The sequence below is a fragment of the Anser anser genome (assembly GCF_964211835.1).
Source record: "Anser anser genome assembly, chromosome: 16".
In the NCBI taxonomy this organism is placed as follows: domain Eukaryota; kingdom Metazoa; phylum Chordata; class Aves; order Anseriformes; family Anatidae; genus Anser; species Anser anser.
In genome coordinates, this window is record NC_139737.1 from 9,983,323 (window position 1) to 9,996,408 (window position 13,086).

At 37.0% G+C, this 13,086-nt stretch overlaps 1 protein-coding gene across 12 annotated transcripts in view; it reads left to right on the forward strand.

The window, feature by feature from the left end:
• The window catches only part of ZMYND8 (zinc finger MYND-type containing 8), a 77,631-nt gene extending 67,505 nt beyond the window's left edge, over positions 1-10,126 (forward strand). For 8 of the 12 annotated variants that reach the window (XM_083802171.1, XM_083802169.1, XM_083802176.1 and 5 more), the window contains 7 exons: positions 699-889; positions 1,786-1,866; positions 2,906-2,984; positions 3,420-3,659; positions 3,825-3,982; positions 5,413-5,502; positions 8,664-10,126. In XM_083802171.1, the coding sequence (XP_083658297.1) occupies positions 699-889; positions 1,786-1,866; positions 2,906-2,984; positions 3,420-3,659; positions 3,825-3,982; positions 5,413-5,502; positions 8,664-8,765 (941 nt within the window). In that variant the 3' untranslated portion in view covers positions 8,766-10,126. Of the gene's footprint in view, positions 1-698; positions 890-1,785; positions 1,867-2,905; positions 2,985-3,419; positions 3,660-3,824; positions 3,983-4,305 lie in introns of all 12 variants that reach the window. The other 4 variants (XR_014573173.1, XR_014573174.1, XM_083802177.1 and 1 more) reach the window with 4 other exon arrangements.
• The last annotated feature ends 2,960 nt before the right edge of the window (positions 10,127-13,086 follow it).

The window sequence follows — 13,086 nt, forward strand, 5'->3', positions numbered from 1 at the left end:
TTGAGTTAACTCAAGACTCTCTTCCTGTTTAATTCTCTGAAGAAATTCTTTGCTTTAATGAGTTAATCTCATGTTGCATTCCTTGCTCTGCACCCAGCCAAAGGCTGAGCTTGAGCTGGATGTATGTATATTAAAGACATCACAGCTCAAAACTAATAATAATTAGTAGAATTAGTAAAAAAATAAAAAAATAAAAAAATGCAAATAACACCAGGAAGTGAGACTAAAACAGACCGTCTTCAACAGTAGCTCACTAAACCTTGTTAGAAAACAAAAAATGAAAAAACTTCATTAGTATGTTTCCAAATGGTGACAAATGAAAACGTCAAAGACTAAGTTATGGTTATACATATGGTATTAGTTGGGAGTTCTCCAAATTGAGAGGTTAGGAAATGGGATGGGGAAGTACCCAAATGGGAGGAATATGGATCTAAGGGAGACTTTTGCATTGGCCAGTCTAAACTTGTAAGATTTGAAGTTGTTTGCTACATCACCTTTAAGCCTTGTTAATAATGTATCAGTTCAGTGACTGGGCACTGTATAATCTGTTGATTAAATAGCACCATTGTATAAATAAGACAAATCTTGGAAATGGTTAGGTGCATGTATTTAATGGACATTAAAATTAGAAAAAGTTTGCCTATTCATTTTCATAATTGTTTGTGACTGATGATCTGCTGTACGTTTTCTTTCCATAGCTGTGCAGCAGAAAGAGATCACCCAGAGCACTTCCACATCAACTATAACCTTGGTTACAAGTACTCAACCGATTTCTATGGTTACAAGTTCTGGATCTGCAAATACACTTTCTTCCTCAGTTAATACAGACTTGCCAATTGCAACAGCTTCAGCTGATGTGGCTGCAGATATTGCTAAATATACTAGCAAAGTAAGTTCTTGAATAAGATTTTCTTTAAGTTTTGTCGTGAAATGAACTTTCAAATTTCTAAAATTTTAAACTGTGAAATAAAAACTTTATTGTGAAATTAATAATTGTTAAGTTATCATATGTTGTATACTCATTCTGCTGGGTAGAAACAGCTAGACTTTGATGAGAGTGCTGAACCATCATTGTGGAACTGGCTGAATGCTGCCATTCTAAGCCAGAGTGTATGTACGATATGCTCTGGCTGTCCAGGTACTTTAGACTCTTTGGCTCTCATATTCCCCATTGCTTCTTTTGGTTACACTCTGTTGAGTTTTGGCCTATTCTTGGTATTTCCTTATAAAGGCGTAGATAGCTCCACAGCATCATATTTACAGTAAACATTAATGTTTCATTATCTGTATTTAGTAACACATACACAAAAATGTAGCTTTGTTTTAAAACACAAGCATTAAAAGCATAAGAATTAATCTTGACTATCAACTTTCAGTGTTCTCACTTGACCGTATGGTCTTGGTAGGATTGTCAGTAGTAAGCAATGTCAGTAGGTGCCTTTTTTTCCTCTTTTTTCTTTTTTTTTGATTTTTTTTTTAATTTGTCTTTTCCCCCAAACTCAGTTAAATTTTTTGTTTGTAACTGACTTCAGTGGCAATGTCTTGGTAATTAGAAGGTCAAGCTCTTCACCAATTCAGGACAATTAAAAAAATCAGACTCCTGATGAAAAATGTCGTCTTCTACCTTCTAAAATAGTCCTTTAAAAGTAGATCCGGGTAAACATATATGCAGATATGTGACATTGATAGTAATAGAACTTCATATTAGAGTGGTTGAAATGAAAGGTAAGCTGGTATCTATTAAAAATGTATATCAAAGATTTTTTTTTGATTTTTGTCTTTCAGATGATGGATGCCATCAAAGGAACAATGACTGAAATTTATAATGATCTTTCAAAAAATACCACTGGAAGTACAATAGCTGAGGTTAGTGTAAGATTAAAAAAAAAAAAACACTGCTTCTATTTAACTTTGAAAGTTGTGAAAATAAATAACTTTATTTCACATGGTATAAAAATACCATGTAACCATATAGTACTGTGTAGCTATTCCTATAATACATTATATGTGAGTGCTATCTAGAGATCATAATTTTTGTGCTGTTATAGAAGTAATGATTAGTGTGGTAGAGAAAAACACAGAAAAAATATCAGGTGGGCTCTATAAGATAAGCAGAAAGATCCTTAAAGGTATTTTGTCTAGCTTCTGTTGAGGATTTCTTTGTATCACCTTGTTTAAAACAGAACTGAAGTTCTTTTTTTTAAATTTCAACATTTTTTTGTCAACTTCTTAAAGCAAAAAGATGCCTATCAGAAGATTTTAATTTACTTGTAGTGCGGTAGTTTATTCCAGTTATTTCATTATGACCATCAATTTAATACTTTAAAAAAAATGCTGTCCATATTATCATACAGTGTTTACTACTCTTTAAAGAGTTTTCTTTAAACTTGGCAAAAGCAGATTGAACAGTGTAAACTATGAATGAATGCGAACAAGAGAAAGTTCAGAGTTAAGTGTGTAATGTTTTGTTTGCTTGTTTTAAGCAAAATAAGGAAGTTGAAGTTTTGAGCAACAATATTTGTATTCCCAATCCATAGTGAATGAAAAACTTGCTTTCCTAAGTCTGGTCTCATTAAAATAAATAAGTAAATCAAATGGCACACCAATAAATACAAGCAAAACTGAGGAACAGATTTTTGATTCTGATTAGAGAAATTAGAGACTCAACTAATTTTAGATGGAAGTCCAAATTTAATAAAAGTGCTTTTTGTTTTCAAACAATCCTGCACTTTTTATGGTAGGAAAATCTAGCAAGCAAATAGAATACTTTCCTCTTGTTAATAAAAAGGAGCCTTAATGTAAGTGATGATCAAGCTCTTTGTTATGGGCATGTTTTTCTGTATAATAGTTATGTATTCACTGCACCCTGTTTATTACTACTACATATTAACTTTTTAATATTTAGATTCGGCGTTTGAGGATTGAGATAGAAAAACTTCAATGGTTACATCAACAGGAACTCTCAGAAATGAAGCATAATCTAGGTATGAAAGTGACAGTTCAAAATGTTGTGTCTATCTTTTGTCCCAAATAGAAAAATTTAAATGCTAGAAGTATACATTGTCTTCATCATATGATACTACAAATTAGCCATGTCAAGGACAGAATACCTTATAGAATGTGCTGTGTTGGTCAGTGGATACCGTTTCAATCCATACACAAAGTACTTTTGTCTGTGCATAGTAAATAACAGGTGTTCAGTCCTCTGAGACAAATTTAGGCCACAGAGAGCTTTTGATAGGACAGAAAAATTGTTTTTTTAATGCATCATTGGATAATCCCTCTTCAAGAGATATTTTATGCTGATTACTTCATAGTAATGAAGTAGGAAGCTGGCAAATGTTGCTCCAATTTTTCAAGAAGGGTCTTGCTGTTGGAGGGGGGAACAGAAAATTCATCTTTATTTGTATTTTGATTAGAACTGACAATGGCTGAAATGCGTCAGAGTCTGGAACAAGAAAGAGATCGTTTGATTGCTGAGGTGAAGAAGCAGCTGGAAATGGAAAAGCAGCAAGCAGTGGATGAAACTAAGAAGAAGCAGTGGTGTGCCAACTGCAAGAAAGAGGCCATCTTTTATTGCTGTTGGAATACTAGCTACTGCGACTATCCCTGCCAACAAGCTCACTGGCCTGAGCATATGAAATCTTGCACACAGTCAGGTAATCTTACTCTGGGTTGCATGCTTCGTAGCTGAGGGAGTTAGGGTGGGTGTAATACACAATGACTCAGTATTCCTCATTTACATGGGTGCAGATGTGCCTGTGAAGAGTGATTGTGGACCGTCACACATGAGTAGTGGCTATTCTTTTCTTCTTTTCCTTTAGCTACTGCAACACAGCAAGAAACTGATACTGAAATTAGCACAGAAACATTAAATAAATCATCACAGCCCAGTTCAAGTGTGCAGCCTACACCCACAGAAACAGCCAGCACCCCCAAGGAGAAGGAAGTTTCAGCTGATAAAAGCAAAGAGAGTGTTACAGTGAGTATCATTATGGTCACTTCAAACTAAAATAGCATGTAAGATTCCTCTGAAACCTACCCCTAAAGGCTTCCCTGGATCATCCAGGAATTTGTAACCATTTGCGTATTTCAAACAGTGTGATCTGGGGAGTAAGACAGGGAGTTTTGGTTTGTTTGTTTGTTGTTATTGTGTTGTTTTTTTCCCTTCATCTTGGCAAAAAATCTCCTTCTGTCCTCTGGGAACACCCTTTCCCCTTCACTCATTCCCAATAAAACCTTGTGTTGGCTTGACTCATCCTTCCAGCCAAGGGGGACTGGACCTCTTTCTCTCTCTCTCTCCAGGACCCATCAGTGTAGCTTCTGGTCTGGATCTTTCGATACAAGTTGCCTTCTGATAAGCAATACTGACTGCAGCACTTCCAAGCCCTTCTTGCCTGGGGGTTCAGAGGCCAAGCTCAAGACCTGCATTCAAATCAACTTACTTTATCACAACAGACTGCCACTAGGGTACCACAATGTTCCATAACACTGATACAACAGTTCACCTGGATCTACAGTTAACGGAGCAGTGTGCAGTTACGAAATCCTCCATAGCATCTACTCTGATAGTATTCAGTAGGCAAGGATGAGCAAATGCTCTAATAAAAGGGACTTAACATTGCATATATAGAAAATGTTTATAGAGAAGATTTTGCTTTATAGGTAGGACTTGACTATTAGCAATTTCAGCACCGTTTTTCTTCTGCCCTTGCAAGATTTATTAAATGAAAAATTTTATGGGGGGGGCTGATCCTTCAAACCTTTACACATGATCCCCTACATCCGTAGGAACCTTGTTGTATTTTAAAATATTAAAAGCAAACTAATTTTGTAGTATTGTGATTCCAGCATGATGTCTCATTGAGATAGTCCTCTAGAATTGGGAAGCATAGTAAACTAGAGAGCTGTGTTCATTTCTTGACACTTTTGCTACTACTGTCTGATGTTAGATCTTTGGGCTTGACATGTCATCTAAGGGATTAACTTGGGAAACATTTAAAGAGGGGAAAAAGGATGTGCTGTTCCACCTGAATTCTTTGGGGAAGTTAGTTGAACTTTGGCTCAGTTGAAGTTCGTATGTATTGTCTGTGGCAGCACAACCTTTGAATTACTGGAGAAATACGGGATGGGATTACCTAAAACTTTTGCCAGGGAATATTCCAGTTATAATAATCTGGAATTGCTTTCGAATAGGTATTCTACCTGAAACATCATGCTGTATACATTGATCATGTTCATAAGTTGAATTTTGTTTTATTAACAAAGAAGTAACCTGTGAATTCATTAAGATACAAATTTTTAACACGAACAAAACATCCAACATAAATTTCATATTATAATAATAATGACTAGGTGGAATTTATGTAAAAGCTGAGACTTTTACTGAGGTTACCTGTGCTGTCTCTGCAGATAGCAACAGGTGTGACAAGCAACCAGCCTATAAAACTGGTCCAGGTACCGCAGACCACCACCTATATTCCAACTACTCAACCCACAATTGTAAGTACAATATAATCATTTAAAGTCTGCAGTAGTACTGTTCCTGGCATTAAAATTGCTCAGTATTTCTGGGGGGTTGTCTCCGTATGCTGTTCTATCAAGATATGAATTCACTGGTGTAGTCTCAACTTGCAGTGCAAAATGTCCTATTTTGCTGTGCAACATTCCACCCTATCATTTCATCCATTGATTATTACAAAGATTGAGAAGCTCTCAGTAAGAACAGCTAAGGCACTGAGGACAGTCAGACTTCCATTTTTCCTTATTGTGTTAGTTATTTGTCCGTTTCATGTATATACTTGAAAACAACATCAATGTAAATATATAGAATTCATTTAAAATATCTTTTTGTCTATGGTATCCTAAAGAGATTTAATGAATTCTGAGCTATGCTTGATATTCCTGTGACATCTCAGTAACTCTGGAAAAAATATATGCATTCAGCAGTAGTGTATCTCCCATGCAGTATTGCACATTAGCGTTATGAAATTACGAGAAATAGCATTGCGTTCAGACCTGTTTTTTTCCACTGAAAACTTTACCAAGGACACTTGAATACCCTAGTATCAGTCACCGGAGATGGGACAGAAGTGAGTTTGCTTTTTTTGGATTTTGCACACCATACTATCACATTCTTTCAACTCGTGGTGTTCTGCGGTGTTCACTTCAGAGTCAGCACGGCAGCTGAGCTGACGTTCTTACCAAAAGAGAAATGCTGATACTGCACTGGTAACTGAACTGCATGCCTTGTCTCAGTGGGGGGTTCAGCTGAGAAGCCCATGTTTGGGTAACTTCAGTTCATTTTCTGCCTGAAGTTAGATAATTTAAATTCATTTTCATCCTGTGACTGTGAGGCCTGATTTGCTAAGTTTTCTCTCTGTCTTTCTCTCTCTCTGTGTTCACACAGACATGCATGCACCTTCCCCCGCCAGCTGCAGCATACCACGCCTGTGTGCATTGGAATACATGCACCTCCACACATACACGCGGTGTTTCATAGCCGTCATACTCCACACACAAAATGTATCGCATATAGTGGCTGTCATGACTTGTCACATTCCTAAGCATTTTTACTCAACTCATTTCGTCTCAACTGAGAGCACTGTGCACCTTTGCAGGATTGGCATGAAGTTACTTGGACTGAATTCCCATAACAAGGTTTTGTGTGTTTTAAAGTCAAATAGGAAACATCAGTGAAGTTAGGTTCTTTTGTGAATAGCTGAGAGGTTCTAAAATCATAGAGTGGTTTCGTGTAATATTCAGAAAAATGGCAGTTACCTTCATCAGTTTTCTGTAAAACAAAGTGTATTGAGTTATGTAAAGCATAAGTGGAACATCTGAAAGGTTTCAACCTTTATTTCTGCATGTTTAAAACTTTGTACACGTATATGCATTAGTCTTGCACAGCTACAGACACCTCTGTATTCTAACAATTGCACGTGCAATTTAAATAATTTTAAACCTTAGTGCATGTTTAATATGTATACAAAATGTACATATGTGAAAAGCTGGCAGAGGTGGAGAATTTACCTCTCAGGGAATGATCCTAACACATTTAAGGAGTCTTGCACATTCCATATCCCGTTCACTCTAATAACTGAAACTTTTTTTTTTCATTTGTGTAAGTGTGTATATTTAAAAGACAACTGTGGCAACCTTAACGTCCCCGCCTATAGCACTATCAGTGACTTACACAATGGCTTCCTTAGGGTTCAATTTGCACTTTGTTTCCAAGTAGGAACTTCTCCCCTCTGAACAACTTCCAGTATATCTTCTGGGTACCATTTCCACTGAACTCTCTTTACACATCTGAAATCATTGTAAAATGACAACAATCTTGAATTTATTTAGAAAATTGGTTTCATTTTGGTTTTTATTCTTTCTGCAGTTAAATATTGTAAAAATTTGAATTCATCATCTTTGCATTCCAGGGAATGGAATGAGTAGGCTTCTGGAAGGCATAGACTTTGTCAAAAAGGAGCTGATAAACACTCTAGGTTGTAATCCATCTCAGTAGGGATATTCACAACCTTTGGTGAATACCATCAAGACACTAATGTGATTTCTTAAAACAATGTGGGGAGACATTGGGCTTCAGTGAACTTGTATTTCTTCTTCCATGTTCTCTCTGGAACTTTACACTAACAGTAAGGGGAAGACCTGGGCATCCCTTTCAGATATCTCAAATTCTCACTTCTTGATTCTTCCGCTAAATATTGTGAACTGAAATGGATGCATTTGTTTGATCACCAGTTATCCATCACTGGAATTGTATCAAAACATACTTGCAATTTGTATGTTACAGACATTTCTAAACTTTCTCACGTTTTTGTAGGAAAGTTAAGATACAGGCTTAAGATTCAATAAATCGTTTTCCAGATCTTCCAGAGTGATGTGACCGTTTCCAGATTGTTTAACATTCTTGTGCCTTTGTCTCTGCATCTGTAGAATCAATTACCACCCATGGAGATGTCCTGAAACTTCATTTATTAAGATTTATAAATCATGATCTGTATGATGGAAGTGAAAAATTTATTCTATATTAGTATTTTTACGGGGAGTATAAGACAGTTCCCAGTAATTCTGATGTTTTTGTTATCTATCTGTGTAAAAGTTAAGTACTTTTTTGTTTAAACGGATGTTCTTTGCTCTCTTCTGTGTAGACTGAATGCATGGAGGAGTTCCTTTTGGGAAAAAGAAAAAAAAAAGATTTAACTAATGTGTAACAGGAATATACTTATAAACAAGGGTATTTTTGTACTCCAGTTTGATTCATCAAAACTTTTTTTCAAATGACAAAGGATTTTCTTAGCCCTTTTTTGTCTCCCCATGTATTAATTTGGGGAAAATATGTAACTGGACATAGTAACTTTGAAAACCTAATTCTCCTAGCATAGGCAGAGTGTGTACATTACCTATAGGAACAACTGTCCCTGTAATTATGAAGTAGTAATAATACAGTAAAAAACTCTTGGCTCTAGGAAAGTAATATACTACTTTCTGCCTTGGAATAAGGTAATATTGTGGTAATAAAGGTATTAATTCTTGCACAAAATTGGAACTTGTTCTGGATTTTCCCTGGAAAATAAATCTCTATTTCTGTGGTCATGTTAATATGACCTTTAACATAACAATATGTTTCTCTTGGTTTTAATTCACAGACCATTCCTGTAGTGGTAAGTCCTTCTGCTGGGACAGTAGCAATGAGAACTGGAGTTCAGTATGTTCAGACCACAATGCCAGTCCAAGTACGAAGAGTCTAACTGCTAACAAGAAGTCCATACAATTGTTGGAAAAAATAAATCTAATAGAGATGTGAAAAATAAACACAGTTCTTTGGATTAACCTCAAAGGTTCAGACTTTAGCTTTGTATATGTGTACAAAGCATTAACTACACTACATTAATGTAAAGCATTAGCGCTGGCTTAGAAAAGCTGAGGACAGGTAAGATCCATGTTAAATCTATGCTTCTTTTGTAAATAATGTACAATTTGTGGATGTCATTAAAGTTAGAGTACCATCTCCTTTTTATATTTGTATTGACTTTAACTTATAAAGAGTGTTTGAAGTTGGAAAAGAAAGGTTTAAAATAGCCTTATCACAAGCTAACACTGAAAACTGGTCTCAGAAAATTGCAGTTATGCATCAAATAATATAATCAGGAGAATCTGAACAACTTGATTTGCATTGGGATTGAAAATAATTTCTGCACTTTGAAACTCTTGTAGAATTTCTTGTTGAGCAACCAAATGACGAAGGGTATCTTTTTTTCTGTTAATTGTATTAGGCGAATTACAACATTTCCAATCTGTGGACCTGAAATACATATTTACATTGCTTTTTACAGTGACCAGACTGTTAAAATTGTTTACAAGAGACAAGTTAAAATTTCAGCCTAATATCAGGAAAGTTTGAAAGTGTAATACCAGCTGGTTGGTGGCATTATTTCTTATCGCTAATATCAAAGATGAGAAAGGGTTTTGGTTTTCCTGTGCTTCACAGTTCAGTTTTATTTTCTTCTTCCTCTTCTTCTTCTTTCTTTTTAATCCTCTAAAAAGGATTTTGAAAAGCTTTTCAAATGGAACAAGAGCTAGGTGTGGAGAAAAACATGGATCAGGAAACATGGGCAAAGGACTTTTGATGCTGGGCCAGAGCATGTATTATTTATATGATGGAATTTATGTTTTTATGTAAGCATGAAACAGTACAGTATGAGAGAAAGTAACCCATGAAAATGCTGTCTGTTACACTTATACTGTAGTACCATTTTGTATGTTGTGTAAAACGAAAGCATTGAACAAAGCAAAGGTGATGTATGTATATGAGAAAATTAATTGTATGATATCATTCCAGTACATTCTGTTGTACATTTTAGTCATGTTGATTTCTCCCATTGTTTATAAAAGAATGCGGTTTGTACAGTCTCCAGCTAGTACCCATATTAGAGGGAAAAAAGTATTAGAAGAAAAAAGCGAGAACAGAATTATTCGTGAATTGCAGTTGTGTCAAAAATAGCCTAGCTGGCCTTATTTGTGAAGCATAATTGCTTTTAGCATATGGAAGTATTTTTTCACATTTTCTTTGTATAAAATTTGTATTAAACTTAAATATCTTTTTTGAAAATTGTGTTTCTTTGTGACTAAGACAGGTGACACGCGATATGCTTTGGGTTTCTCCAGTTTTTCAAGAAACTTCACACTTTTTTATTAAACAGTTTTAGAAAAATGTTCTGTGTTCCTGAATTTCCAGTTCCATTCAGTCTGGATGAATGCTCGTTTCTGCACAGTCTCCAGATCATAGCTAATTTTGCTTATGTTGGGATTTTCTGCCTCAGAAATGTGGGACCTTTGAATCCAAGCCTGTCAGATTTGAGAAAAAACAAAGCAGTGTTGGCAGTCTGTAAGTAACAAGCCATGTATGTATAAAACTCACTAGCATCTCATTTTAATAGCAGCTAAGGTCCAGTGCTTGTTGTGTAACATTTATTCGTCTGTTGCATTGGGGTTGGACACAAAGGATTGATACGCATAGCTCGTTAGGTATGTTTGTGAGTTGAGGTGGGGACTTCCATGACAAGTCCTGCTGTAGTCCTCTGCCAGGGCATGAACTAGAGCAAGACTGCTACGTGCCTCTGTTAAAAGAACCAGAGGGAGCTGAAATAGCTCATTATAAAATCTTACTACGACTATTCTTTTAAAGTTCCTACTCCTGTAGGTATTTTGTTACCTGCATTTATAAAATCAAACAATGTTCCCAGTGCTCCCGTTTAAAGAAAAGCACAAATCTTGCAAGCTTGAAATGATGTTTTGGCCTGCCCCATGTAGTTTGAATGTTGGATTAATAATGTTGGAATCTCTGAAGCCTCTATTTCAGTGATCATCGTTATGATTTATTTTTATTTTAATGGGCATTTCTTTTTTCCCTAAGAGATGCTTTCTTTCCTCATATGGGATAATAGGTGACAAAATCCCAGTGAGGACTTGTTATCAGGCCAGGGTGTCAAGGTGTTATCTCAGATGTTCTGGTGACTAGTGTCCTCCCCCCATTTTAGCTGGTTATGGGATGAAGTTCAGTTTTCTGAAGATTTTATCTAAAGTGAGGGAAGAACACATCTCTGGCTTGGACATACCAGAGGAGATGACATTGATGTGATACGAATTTAAAAGATTGGCTGTAACTTTATTTAATATAAATTCAAATGCCATGACTGGGCTTAAGCTGCATTTATCCCTTGTGTATAGAGTACCTCCTACCCTATGGAGCGTCTCTCTTACTTAGGAGCCAAGCTTGGGAAAGATTAGTGGGCTGGGTCTGCAACTTTAACTTTTCTGACTGTTTATCTGTTGCAGAACCTGACTCAGTCCTGGCCTGAAGACAGCCAGACTCCTTAGTTTGGAGTCTGGAGGGGCTGCCCTTGGGTTGTCTGGCTGCAGAGGGCAATGCCAGTGATTAGGTGTTGAGTTGCTGGGGGCAAGGAGTAGTGTAAATAATGGGAAGCCTTTTTGGCCATATACCATTTTGGGACAACTTGTCTTCACTGTTCAGCTACAGGCAATGGATATGCCTCAGGTTTTCCATTTTGTATTATAACCTACTAGGAGGCGTGGGCATATTACTACTGATTCCTCTACTTTTGTGGAGAAAATTAACTTTTCTTAGTTTGAACTTAGAAGTCTCTATACTCTGTTCTTGCATTATCTCTTGGGCCTTCAGCTGGAGGAAGAGATGGACACTGGTGTTCCTTATCTGGGCCAGTCATCTCCAAAGCTTTACCAAGAGATGGCGATGTGTTCCTACCTTTACTGCACCTTCAGGAACCCTGCACTGGTCAGAACATGCTAATACAGCATTCAGGCTGCTCTGAGGTTTTGCTTTAGTCCCCCAGATGGTATGATGTGGATGGAGTTTACCATAGCAAAGTTTCCTAATACAAGCCTGATGTTAGTATATGGGTGTGACGAGCAGACAGATGAAGCTGAATCAATGCCATGCAGCTGTAACTGCTGCGGTGGCAACAGCCCGGCTCTGGCAGCTCTGGCTGGAGAAGGGGGAGCTTTGTGGGCTGGCTAAGAATGTAGAGTTTAAGAATTTGCCATCAGTTGTGCTGTCACCTTCTTGTGCTGATGCTTGGTGAATTAGGTTTTCAGGGCTTAAATCATGGAAAAGTGGTTATAGAGCGGAGAAACATGGAGCAAACAACAGCAACACAGCCCTTCTAGAGCCAAAGGCTCCAAGTTTCTCATCCTCTTCAGTACTGATGTCTCAGTTCAGAAGGGGTGCTATAGGCTCTGCTAGTCATGCTCAGTCTAAGCTAATCTATAACCAACTGAAGTTCTTTACGGAGAGGTGGAGCCATGCCACCAAAGTCTGTCTGAATAACCCTTTCTTTGTGTGAATGACAGAGGATAGTTTTTAAAAACAATTGTGCTGTTGCACCTTAATTGAAGGTATTAAAAAACCTCACTAAACCAAGATTTTGTTAAGCAGCTTTTTAAGATTTTGTCTAGAGGAGGCTTATAGCGGAGCCCAGCTGCCATCATGTGGAAAAACGCGAGAACTGCAAGGAAAAAAAAGTACAGGAAATTGGCAAAGTAATTACGTGTTCTTCCATCCCCAATAACGAGGTACATTTTTGCAACAACTTTCGTTACAGTTTTTTGGTTATTTGACAAAATGCTATTTTGTTATTGCATCTGAATTATTCAAAGCTTGGCAAGGCCCAAGTGTGATTTTTGGCAGAGCTGTTTTTAGAAATGGTTCAAATCCAAGTTCTGTTTCAACTAAATAACCGAAAGTTTTAAGACAAAGAGACCTAAGAAGATAGCATCCTTTCCTGCCTGCCATCTCAGTGTTATTTTTGGTTGGTAAGAGCTATTTGCTTTGTGTTACACTCCACAAAACGAATGACTTGCTAGAAGTGGCAGTTGAGAGCAGATGGGTGGGGAGACCCTAAGGATAAAGTTGGGGGGGGGGAGAGGGGGGAGGGGAAGGGAAGGAAATATTTTGTTTCGGTCCTTCACCTGAAGAGGATGGAGGGGAGAAAGGTATGTGGTGTGCATCAGTCCCTGCAAAACACATTAGGC